Raw genomic sequence first — 13,170 nt, 5'->3', positions numbered from 1 at the left:
TCTACTGGGTTTGTGGATGGTCACCTCTGTAGTCATTTGTTGTTAACCTCTTTTTTTCTTTTTATGGTAAGTAATACTGATAATTTGTGCCATTTGACACAGCTATATAGGCCTTGCTGTATGCCATGGCCAGTGCTACAGTGAATTAAAACCTACGTAGTTCTCCAAACTCCTTCTCAACTTATACAGGCTTTAAATTGTCTTTTTTCATTGTACCTGTGGAGTGACCATGACCCAAATAGAAAATAGGCTTCCTTGTCTAAAGGGTGTCAGATTTGGTATGGGGCCAGCAGATATGGTACAGCCTGCTAACTCATTGTCAATTTTCTGTTGGCCTGAACTACTTTCTGTTTTCTGTAGTCTTTTTTTAAACTGTGTGGAACAGTCTTTCTGTCCCAAATACACAGCGATTCTTCATTGCGTTGACTGGTGAAACATTACTATGATGAACTTCATGTGAAAGCATCCTCTTATTCTGACTACTCAGTGCTGATTGTTTCTCACTGATTGTGTGATCAATGTTATGCCCTGTAGCCAGTCTACACAGACAGGCAACATGTCAACCTTTATTAAGCCCAAGCTCAAGGTAACATTCATATTTGTTTTACTCTGTGTGCACCTGTGTGTTTTTTGTATGCTTTTGCATTTTTTAGTTTATAGAGGAAAGAAGATTCGAGAAAAGTGTAGGCCAGTGGTGGTGGTGTTTTGCTGAGTAAAGGGATGGGATGAAGCTGGAGGGAGGGGTGGGTGTATAAAGCAGAGAGAGACGCATGGGCTGGGCTACATCTTGGCTTGCTCTTTTGTACAGCATAGTCACTGCAGGTGCAATGCGTCTGTCTGTGCTGCTGTAGATGAGACTTGCTTCCTCAAACACTGTCAGTTTATTAAGGAGTGTACCACAGATGTACACACTGCTGCAGACTTGACTGACTTCACAGATGTAGCCCTCTGATCAGCCAAAATACAAGGAAAGTTGAGGCTCCAGACTAGAAATATCTTGTGTGTATGGTTTGGTTTTGTACTATTTTTCATCCTGTTAAACTATTAACACAGATCTGTCAGTATAAAAATGTAATGTTTGATTTAATGTGAATGTCACATGGATTTGGTAAGTGGCTGGTGATCTGAATTGTGCATGCGTTTGTCTGTTTCTGCTGGTCTTGGTTTAGCTACCTAGGAATAGTTTCATGTTCTCAATATGGAGTAATAGATATTGGTTTAATTTTACTGCATGCCTCTTGTTGATGTGATATTCTTTGCATGAAAATGAAGTGCGGGCTTTGAATTATGATTATGATTAAGGTGTTTTAGATTATAAAATTTGCCACAGTCATTAGTCCTTCAGGAAACATTGAAACTAGTAAGTTTACTTTATGTTTGCTTGTTACGAGCCTCTTTAAAGCAGTAAAAGACTAGCTTGAGTAGACGTTAGGTTCCCTCAGCCTTTGCTGGCCAAGACTCAGCAAATATTATATTTAGTATTATATTATTATATTATAGTATTTGACTCTTCTCATTAGTATTGGTTTGTATAACTTTTACTGTAGATTCTGATAATTAGATTTCCATTATGGATTTTCTGTTAAGGCTTGCAGTTGGCTCCTAAGGGCTACAAGCTGCTAAAAGATTGCAGAGTAAATATGGTTGCTTCAAATTTGGGATTTTTCTATTTGTAGTTATTGTAACCTATATGTTACCCTTTATAACTTGAAAAGAGTTCTTCAGATGCGCAGTTCAGTTTGAGGAAAAGGAAAAGACGTGTTGTCGCTGTTACATCATTGGCCTCATCCTCTCTCCTCTGTCAGAGAAATAGACTTGCCCAGTTTCATGAGCCTCACCCACTTCCTGCAAATTCCATTCAGTCCTCCTAATATGGCGTCAGTATGACCCTTGTTCACAACAGATGGTTCACTTTAGTAACTGGGAGTTGCTAAGTGAAAGTACAATTATCCACTTTTTGTGCATCATTTCTAAATAGAGAAAGGTGTATGTAGTTCCAATAGCATTGCATTTTTGTTTTTTTGCCTGAAAAAGTGGATAATTGGACTTTGAAAGGGTGATGACCAGAGTAAAGATTATATGACTAGCTATCCATATAAAAGAAGTTGGCAGTACTGCTTCCTGATATCAGTGTGTGTGGGTGTTTGAGGGGGAGTGCAGAAAACCCATAGAGGCAGCTGTTAGGTGAAAAGGGAAAGCTGTTATCTACTGTTACAAGAAGGGAGGAAGTGCTATCAGCAGTTGCAGTGCTGTGTAAAGGGGCGTTGGAGAGCTGTTAGCAGCCCTGCTCTGACACTAATTTTATCTTGTTTTTTAGACATTCAGTCAAAGCCAACCAGTTCTATTGCAATTATAATAAAACTTTATATTGAACCAAACGTTGAGTTGATAGAATGTTACCTCAGGGCTCCAGACTGTAACCTTTTGGTCACATTTTGTGAAGAAAGTACAACAAAATTTTATAACTAGGAGCACCAAGGCAACTTGCAAATATGGCCCGGTTAGGTCCAATGTTTCCTGTATCATTGCTTTATTTGGCGGCCCAACTCAATATCAACACTGACCAATATGAATGTGTTGCATTGAATGTCGATTTAAGTCAAGCTCTTAATATTTGCTCTGATGCTCCTAAAGTTTTCGGTAAGGAGTACCAGCGCTACGAGTGGAGAAAGTTAGTCTGGAGCTGTGCATACGGCTGTAAAAAATTTGCTGAGTCACTGCGTGTTTGAAATTCACACCAGGTGACATTAGGTGTCTTAGATTATGTGATGTTAAAGCAAATCAACATTTACTTATGTTTATTTATATAATTCATACAAATTGAGACTAAATAGCTGTGGACAGAAAATAAGTCTTTTGTCACTATGCAGATGACAAAAAGTATTTTAAGAAAATAATAATAATTGTAACAGATTGAGGAAAATTAAAAAAAAATGTAAGTGGGAGTTGTATATGCTGTTATTAATTACTATCTTAATTTGATAAGTAACCACAGGGAAATAAACACCAAACAAAGTCTGTTTATTTAGTCTTCCCTTAGTTCATCCCTGGTTTCAACCTGGTAATAGATGGTACAGTGGGACTTGTGTGGTATATGCATGAAAGAAATCACTCATCCTGTGATGTTTAAGTTAATGGAAGAGCCAGTTACATTTGTGTGTCCCCTTTTGCTGACATCACTGTGTAGAATGACGCTGAGGTCATTCAAATCCCTGAAATGATTTAAGCTCTCTGGGGCAGGCTTCTGGATGGGGGAAGGGCACCCACCAGCTTTCTGGACAGTCACTTTTCTAGGGAGTGGGTTGATGTTGGTAATCTGCTTACAGTCTACACAGTGATACTATGTTTTGTGTGTGTGTGTGTGTGTGTGTGTGTGTGTGTGTATATGTATATGTATATGTATATGTATGTATGTATGTATGTGTGGGCTCACTGGGATACCTTCTTGTCTGCAAGGGTAATGGCACCTCTTGGGACCAAAAAATGTCTGTGTGTTGGCTCTGGATAAAAAGCCCACTTCAACTACAATGCTGACTCCACTAATCCTCCCATTCAGTGTACACATGGATGAAGAGACTGTCTCACATCTATCCATCACTTTTTGTATCACTGTCTGCAACATCAACAGAAACCCTCACCCTGCACTCAGCTGGGCTGTCAGCTATTGTGCTCAGGGTCCAGTTGACCTTGGTTTGTTTAGACAGATCAATATCTATCTTCTCTCTCTTCCTCTTTGTCTCTGTTGATGGGCAGACTCTGGCACATAAACAAAGAATATATTCTGATTTATGGTGCTAAATTTGGTGGAGGTTTCAGTCTAATTTTTGTATTTGTTATTTTTGTCTGCCATTCACCACCTCTGTGTTCATAAGTTATCTTATATGTTAAACTGACTGAATCCATGTATGGTTAAAAACAAAGTTTCAGTCTTGTAAAACTACCTGTAATCACAGCTTAATTGGTTCACTGGTAATTTCTGAATGGGTTTCAGCTCTGCTCTTCAGACTGTGTTGCCCACACCCTGTTGATCACTTGACTTCTAGAAACTAAAGTGCTGTCGATGTCAGTTAAGATCATGTTTTGTCATGGTTCAACAGGGTTATATTGGCAAGGCATTGACTGCAGTCTGAGGCTACACTGGCCATGGGGCCAGAGACACAGTGGACAGAGAAGCTGACTGCAGCGATCCCATTGTATACTGAAGCCTGGTTACTGTTCGCATGCATGGGGAATTTCCGTGCCCACCCCTGTTTGGCATTTTACTATTTCAGCTGCTGGCCCCTTGGTTGCACAGCTTGGGACAGGATGGGAGGGTTTGTTTTCAGCAAACAGCCTTGTTTGTTATACGCTGCCTCATAGTTCCAAGCCAAGTTTCTGTCGACAGAAGTCGAGAAGGGATCCTGGAGATTTTCCCCTGAGTTTCTATACTAATTGAAAATAGTTTTATATTGATGAAAGACTGAGATAGAAAGAAACACACACAGAAACTGTTAAGCCATTAATGGTTTTACCTGTCACAATTTTTGTTTGATGATCATGACTGATCTGCAGCTAAAGTAGCATCTATGCATTGGATGATTTGTGACTGTAAATTGTAATAAGGAAAAAGGGAATATTGAGTTTAATATCTTCAAGATGAGCCTACGTTGCTGTCGCAGTATCTGTTTGGACATGAGTTATACACAAACCTATTCAACTGAGCACAGCTGCACTGTAAAGACTGGATAGCTTGTCTGAATATTCCCTTTTTTTAGTCACTGTTACCCATATGACAGTATTTGATTGGCCTGAGAAGGTAAAATGTCAAACTTCTACCCTGATCAATTTGTTTTAGATTTAATTTAGCTGCTTTTCTACTCAGAGCTGAGTGTAAGGTATTGTTTTTTTTTTTGTTTGTTTGTTTGTTTTTTTGATTTTTCTAGAAGATGGACACCGCAGGGGTCAAAGTGCTGGAGACAGCTGAGGACATTCAGGAGCGCCGGCAGCAGGTGCTGGACCGCTACCGGCGTTTCAAGGAGCTGTCAATCATGCGCCGGCAGAAGCTGGAAGACTCTTACCGCTTCCAGTTCTTCCGCCGTGACGCTGATGAGTTGGAGAAGTGGATCCAGGAGAAGCTGCAGATTGCCTCTGATGAGAACTACAAGGACCCCTCTAACTTGCAGGTCTGTCAGCTTAGTTTTATATGTCTCTGTATATTTGAATTAGAGGTCTTCATGTGTCCACTCAGTTCTGGGGAACAAAGACCTGATCCAGTAGGGTCTCCTCTATAGCCCAGTTCACTGATGAGATTTCACTATGTTGTTGTTAAGAATACCCTTTGTTATGCCATCTTTGCTTGTTTACACTGAACCAAACAAAGCTGACATAGTGCCCCCACAGTGTGTGATTTTTAGATGGCATGCTGTTTAACACAGCAGTGTTGGCATCAGTTGGTGTCTGTCTGCTATGCTGGCTCTTCCCTATACACAGACATCGATTCAGCTCTGTGACCACCTCTGTTGCTGATGTAAACATGGAACAACAATGCCCCCCACCATTCTGTCCCTGTACTTTTTGTACAGGACAGCAAGGTGGAATAAAAGTGCAACATTCCCACCTTGAACAGGGCCTGATCTAGGAGGCTAAAATGTCCAATACTCAAATGGATGAGAATGAACCAAAATATATGTGCTATCAGCTCTGATCATATGGCACATCACGATCTCATGGGGTAACATTGTGTTTTGAGGCCAGAGGGACCTTTACAGTGCTGGAACATTGTTTGAGGAAGATTAGTAGATTTATTTGTTTATTTATTGTATGACAGGTTTTTGGAGTTTAATTCACAGATGTTAAGTAGGTCAGAACACAAAAAACAGTATGAAATTGGCCTGTGGGTTACAAATTCTGCCCACTACTCTGACACTCTTTGACCTCATGGTGATATGGTGATGTGATAATAAGCAGTGTGCTTTGCACTAGAGACAGTTTGGCCTTTAATGAAAATTCAGTCATTTAAAGCTTTCAAGTTGTCAGTATCTTTGCTATCGTTCTACTCTTACTTACTTGCTTACTACTTGTCCCATATGTCTTCTTCTACACAGGGTAAGCTACAGAAACATCAGGCCTTTGAAGCTGAAGTTCAGGCCAATGCTGGGGCCATTATTAAACTGGACGAGACTGGAAACCTTATGATCAGCGAGGGCCACTTCGCCTCTGAGACCATTCGAGTAAGGCACACAGTGATGAAGATGCAGTCAGTTTAATACATGGTATCAGTGTACAATAACATTCTGTGTATCCATGGATGTGCTGACAGTCAGACTGCATTATTAAGGAGCAAACAGAATCTAAGGGTGCATAGAAACGCACATAAACCTCATTTGGTTTTGCTTTCTCAATGTCTTGCCGTCTGTTAACACCCTCCATCTGATTCAGTCCTTCACGCCTTACCGGACACAACAGAGACCCATAGTTACATGTGTCAATATGGCTGAGTATATACAAGTCGGTGTTGAACTGCTGTGTGACTCCTGAGTGCTGTGAAAATTCCTCCTGATCCAGCTCCTCTTAAACAGCTTTCCTTTCTTGTTCTGTTGTAAGGGAATGGGCTGACTTGTGTATTGTGTTTAGCTCACAAGGAGTGGTGCTTGTAGAAATCTTTTTGTTTCCAGCTGGTATTTTTAAACAGATATCCTAATATAATAAGTATCTTCAAAATACTTGGACTCACTTTTCTATTTTAGATACAGATTCAGAGGAGAGCTCTCATTAAATACAAAGGAAAACTACAGTGATAGCTTGTTTTATGCTGGAGAAATTTGCTCAGCAGTTTGTTTTTTTTTTCCATTTCTTAAATCCTTGACCTACCTCTTGTCTTTCTACTGACATCTGCTAAAATCCTCTCACCTCTCCTGTGTGCAATAGACTCGTCTGGAGGAACTGCATCGCCTATGGGACCTCCTGCTGCAAAGAACCAAGGAAAAAGGCATGCGTCTTCTACAGGCGCAGAAACTGGTCCAGTACCTGCGTGAGTGTGAAGATGCCCTGGACTGGATCAGTGATAAGGTTAGATTCTGAAAAATTCTATTATTCAATATATTATTATTATAACTTAATGAATCAATGGATTGATTAGTAAGCCATTTCTGTAGTTTCTGAAGACATAACGGTATAGAAGTTTGACTTCAGTAGTTACCAAAAAAAGTTACAATGATGGCCTCATTGTTGCTCTTCTGCTTCCCTCTGTAGGAGGCCATGGCCACCTCTGAGGAGCTGGGCCAGGACCTGGAGCATGTGGAGCTCCTGCAGAAGAAATTTGAAGAGTTTCAGACAGACCTGGCAGCCCATGAGGAGCGTGTGAATGAGGTGAATCAACTGGCAGCCAAACTGATACAGGAGACCCATCCTGAGGCTGAGCTCATAGTTCGCAAGCAGGATGAGGTCAATGCCGCCTGGCAGCGTCTGAAGGGCCTGGCACAGCAGAGGCAGGGCAAGCTGTTTGGGGCTGCTGAGGTGCAGCGTTTCAACAGGTAAACATGTGGACCCCTTTTACATTGTGTGTGTGTATGTGTGTGTGTGTGTGTATGTGTGCTGTAATTATGTGCAGTGTTACAGCTAGCTAAATTCTGTGTGTTTTTATTAGAAATATTGAAATTGTCATGTTTATGATTATTTTGCAGACAAATGAATTTCTTTTTTGTGGGGCTTAACATTCTTGAAAATGCAACAAAACTGCACATGCATCAGACATGGTGAACATTTACAGATTTTATGGGTCTTTTATGGGTCTTGTGCATCGGTGTGGTAAAATGCTCAATAGCACCCCCTACAAAATTTCAGTATCTCTCGGTCAGGTTCACCTACGAGTGCGAAATTTGGTAGGAACATTTAATATCCCAAGACTTACAACCCTAAACCAAACTGCAAGTCAGCAATTTTGAATGTATTTTGCAGTTTTGGTGCAGTTTTTGCCATTTCTTCCTACAAAGTTAATCAGATCAACTTCCACTTACCATGGTGAATTTTGATGTTTGATGCGCTTTTAATTCTTCTAAATTCTTTGGTTTACGCTTTGAAACAGACCTTTTGATAATCCACCACAGATTTTCAATGGGGCTCATGTCCGGGGATTGAGCTGGCCACTCTAAGACCTGGATACAGAGCTCCTGCAGCCAAGTTCTCCTGGCCCGTGATGTGTGGCAAGGGTCATTATCTTGTTGAAAAAGGAACAGTGCAAGAGCAGAAGGGAGCATGTGGGTTTTGAGAATGGCACAATACTTGGCAGAGTTCAATGTGCCATCACAGACAGTGAGATGACTCATGCCTCCCCAAACCATGATACTGCCTCCACCATGCTTGACAGTTGGTACTGTACATGCTGGAGATAAAGCTTGGCCTGGCCTTCTGCGGACCCTCACATTATCAGGAGGAGGATAAAGCTGGAAGCTGGACTCATCTGACCACAGAATCTTCTTCCAGTTCCTGGCTGTCCAGTTCTTGTGTGCTTGGGCCCAACGACGCCGGGCTAACCTCTGTCTCTCATTGATCAGGGGCTTCTTGGCAGCCTTGTAGGACCTTAAGCCATGATCTAAAAGTCGGCCACATACAGTGCGGGTGGAACACTGGACACCAGTTTGGTTTGACCACTGCTGCTGAAGCTCCTGTGATGTCATTGGGAGGTTCTCCCTGCACATCAGGATCAGGATGTGGTCATTTCTTGCTGAAGAAACCCTTGGACGCCCAGATCTTGGTTTGTCTTCCAATCTGTTGGTTCGTTTGTATTTCTGCAGAGTGTATCCAACTGCTGAAGGACTGCATCTGCACTTCCTGGCTATCTGGCAGCAGCTGTACCCTTCCTCACTGAGAATCTGTATCTTCAGGCGTGTTTCCTGCATTAGGTTCCTTGTTTTAGGCATTTTTGTCTCTGACGAACTTTAAAATGTGTTGGCTTTATATAGACACAAAGCACAGCAACAAAAAATGTCTTCTAATAAAAAGCATGACCTTCATTAGTGGATCACTGATACCAAAATGACCCAATACTCAAAATTTCTTATGTATTTTTATGGAACCAATCAATTTTAAGTTTTAATGGCTTTTTTAGGATTTGTTCAGTATTTTGGCTGTGACTGTACTAAAAGAAATTGCACTTGAAGATCTAAGAGTGATTCTTAATGCAATATTTCACAAATGCATGGGGTGTCTGAAATTTTTTTTCCACCACTGTATCTAACCAAAAACTGATTAAAAAAACCTGTTGACTTTGGGATGAGAGGACTGGAAGTGCTAAAATACTAACTTATTTCCAGGTCAGAACTCATTCCTGCACCACTCTTGTTTGTGTAGTGTCTGATGGTCACAGAACTGCACTGCTGTGTCTGCCAGCATCCTGCTGATCATCATTTGACATAAATGAAATTTTCACAGTCTGGTCTACCCTGGATAAACAGCATCATGCTGCCTGTGTGTTCTCTAGTGCCACACAATGGACACAGGAAGTAATACAACATATGCAACACATCACATCAGACATTGTGCACTCCATGCTTGAAATGACATCTTACTCGTTTGTGCAGAGTCTGATGGTCAACTTTAGTTTACTGTTGATATTCACTCAAACTAGACATATTCAACGATTTAACGGCTCGGCCTGTCTCATTTGACTCCTATGTGCCTGTCATACAAGCTCTTGGATTACTTCACTGATCCCACCAAAGCACCACGCCTGCTGCTGTAAAAGAACACTGATGTGTCTATGATGAATTACTTTGTTTAATTGATGATATTGACAGGATATGTGTTTTCATTCTGACAACAGGGATGTGGATGAGACCATCAGTTGGATCAAGGAGAAGGAGCAGCTGATGGCCTCTGATGACTTTGGTCGTGATCTGGCCAGTGTGCAGGCTCTGCTGCGTAAACATGAGGGTCTGGAGAGAGACCTTGCTGCTCTAGAAGATAAGGCAGGACATTTGCTGCTCTACAAAATGTCAGCACAAATACAAAGCAGCCATGAAACTAAAACCTTGATGTTCTAATGTCCTGTACCCCCTTTTTCTGCTCTTTAAATTAGGTCAACACACTAGGTGGTGATGCAGAGCGCCTGCAGCAGACACATCCCCAAAATGCCACCCAGATTCACCTGAAGAAGGACGAACTCATCACTAACTGGGAACAGATTCGCACTCTGGCTGCTGAGCGCCATGCTCGCCTGAATGACTCCTACCGGTAAAATGCCATATACTGTGACTGTACTGTCTGCTGATCCACATCATTGTTACTATATCAAATATGCAATTCAGTCATCATGATTCATGGGGCACACATTCTCTAAAGCAAACATCTTTTAAACATAAGTCATGTATCATGTGAATGATGCACTTGATTGATTAACTGGTTAGTCAGCCAACAGAAGATTGACTGGTAATTGTTTTAATAATCAAATTATTGAATTTATTTCCAAGTTTTCCCCACCGTTGCTTTTTTTTTAAAAAAGATTTGCTGCTTTTCTTTGTCCTATGTAAAAAATAAATGTAAATATATTTTTGGTACAATTTTATTTATATTTTGCTTCTAGGATATGAATTGTGAATAAGGTCCAGTCTTAAATTAGCAGGAGTGTAGCACAGCATAGAAGTGAAAGCAGTGCTCTTAATAAAAATATTTTGTCCCTCAAATCAATGATGAATTGTGAAAAATAATTGGGTTCTCAATATTGATCAAAATAATCATTACCACCATTTTGGTCATAATTGTGCACCCCTAGTATATTCACAGTATAAGAAGAAAGAAAAAGAGCTAATGAAGTTTTTTTCCCAGTTATACTATACACTAGTATATATACACTTAGTTGCTGCATATTTTATTTATTTTAAAAATGTAATCATCAGAAGCAATGCTAATCCTTGTAAAATGTGACAGATGCACTTCCACAGGCAGATATTATCTTAGTGACAGTACACAGGGCATATATGGCTGCCTCTGAATGTCACTCTTGTTTAAGATCTCTCCACAGATGTTCACTCACTCCACCCCTCTTGTTACAATGTCTTTTAGGCTGCAGCGATTCACTGCTGACTTCAGGGATCTGACCAGCTGGGTTACAGAGATGAAGGCCTTGATCAATGCTGATGAACTGGCCAATGATGTGGCTGGAGCTGAGGCTCTACTAGATCGCCATCAGGAACACAAGGTAAAATCATCTATATGTCCCAGACCTAATGAGGTCAGGTAATTACATCTTTCAATTTGATGACCATTTAAGTTTAAAAGCTTAATTCAAAACATAATACAACATTTATTTGACACCTAAAAAGAAGCAATGTAGTTTTAAGTGTTTTTCTTTCATGCGTTTCAGGGAGAGATTGATGCCCATGAAGACAGTTTTAGAGCCACTGATGAAGCTGGCCAGGCCTTGCTCAATACAGGGCACTATGCCTCTGAAGAGGTCAAGGAGAAGGTAGGAATGTGACAACTTCCAGATTGTACTGTTATTATTTTGTGTGATTTTATTGTACTGTATCTTTACCAGTGACAAGCACAATATTGCAATGCCACCCCATTGACAAGCCAGCTGCATATGCACATTGACCATTGGTCTGTAAGCCCACTCCCAGAACATGCAAGCAGCACATTCTCTTGTGCAGCCCTAACAACAGGCAACAGACAGGAACAGAAAAGAGACTGACAGGGTCACTGATTTTTTTGACACTGATGTGGCAGCCAACTGGGATTTGTCCTGACCCTCCTGGTGTTCAGGCGGAGATGTGAAGAAACAACTGTTCATGGCTTGCGTCTCTCTCTCTCTCTCTCTCTCTCTCTCTCTCTCTCTCTCTCTCTCTCTCGCTCTCTCTCTCGCTCTCTCTCTCTCTCGCTCTCTCGCTAGTTGGCCATCCCTTTGCTTCCTTGTCGTTCTTTTTACTCAACTGGTGATAAAACAAGCAGGGTAGATTTTCCTCTGCTCTCACAAGTACATGTGTAATGTGCACTAATACTGTTGTACCACCTTAAATCACCACACAGGAAATTCCTTTACCGCAACAGCTCTGTTACCATGTTTAAAATTGTGTGTTGTGTGTAGCTGGGCATCCTTGCTGAGGAGAAGGAGTCTCTGCTGGAGTTGTGGGAGGTTCGCAGGCAGCAGTATGAGCAGTGCATGGACCTGCAGCTTTTCTACAGGGATACTGAGCAAGTTGACAACTGGATGAGTAAACAAGAGGTAGTCTGACACACCAGCAAACATTAATACCTTTCTTCTGGCAATAATTACTCTGGTGCATATTGGCTAGTAGATATGATGTGCCAGTTCTTAATGTATTTTCATTGTGTAGGCTTTCCTCCTGAATGAAGACCTTGGTGACTCCCTGGACAGTGTAGAGGCATTGTTGAAGAAACATGAAGACTTTGAGAAGTCACTTAGTGCCCAGGAAGAGAAGATCACTGTAAGTTACTGTAGTTGTCCACTTACATGATTCACATTTCCCCTTCAGTCTTTAAGCAAGAATATCATTCCTGCTGCATGGAAGTTGTGCAGTCAGAGCCAGATTTTAAATTGCAGTTATCTCTAGACTTGTACTGTTGTTAAGATAAGATCAGATAATATATAATAAGGGGCGGCTGTGGCTTAGGAGGTAGAGCAGTCTGTGTATATCAGAAGGTCGGTGGTTCGATTCCCGGCTCCTCCAGTCTGCATGCCGAAGTATCCTTGGGCAAGATACTGAACCCCAAATTGCCTCCGATGTGTGTGTTTCACATCGGTGTGTGAATGTGTGTGAATGTGTTTAGAAAAAGCACATTAAATATATAGAATATGTGCTGTATGAATGTGTGTGAATGGGGTGAATGTGATCTGTAGTGTAAAGCGCTTTGAGTGGTCGAAAAGACTAGAAAAGCGCTATATAAGTACAGTCCATTTACCATAATCCTTTATTAGTCCCACAGTGGGGAAATTTACATTGTTGCAGCAGCATAAGTGATTGGAAAAAGATAGAAAGACATAAATACAAGTAAGGGCAAGATAAAAACAAGATAAGGTTATAAAAAATATACACAGCAGTATAAACATGACAATGTAATAAAAAATATTAACAGAAGAGAAATATACACAGGACTTTATACATAGACAGAAAATGAATACAGATATTGCACAGTTTGAAAATGGAATGGAAGCAGAATACACTCTTAATCTCT

General features: G+C 40.9%; 1 protein-coding gene across 1 annotated transcript in view; it reads left to right on the top strand.

Moving 5' to 3' along the window:
- The window catches only part of sptan1 (spectrin alpha, non-erythrocytic 1), a 43,520-nt gene that overhangs the window by 2,110 nt on the left and 28,240 nt on the right, over positions 1-13,170 (top strand). The window contains 10 exon segments of the mRNA XM_018701902.2: positions 4,923-5,162; positions 6,084-6,209; positions 6,907-7,047; positions 7,231-7,511; positions 9,800-9,944; positions 10,055-10,209; positions 11,038-11,173; positions 11,339-11,440; positions 12,062-12,199; positions 12,312-12,422. Coding sequence (XP_018557418.1) covers positions 4,926-5,162; positions 6,084-6,209; positions 6,907-7,047; positions 7,231-7,511; positions 9,800-9,944; positions 10,055-10,209; positions 11,038-11,173; positions 11,339-11,440; positions 12,062-12,199; positions 12,312-12,422 — 1,572 coding nt within the window. The 5' untranslated portion in view covers positions 4,923-4,925.

This window comes from Lates calcarifer, linkage group LG9 (assembly GCF_001640805.2).
Source record: "Lates calcarifer isolate ASB-BC8 linkage group LG9, TLL_Latcal_v3, whole genome shotgun sequence".
Taxonomy (NCBI): domain Eukaryota; kingdom Metazoa; phylum Chordata; class Actinopteri; family Centropomidae; genus Lates; species Lates calcarifer.
This window is presented reverse-complemented; position numbering and strand designations above follow the sequence as displayed.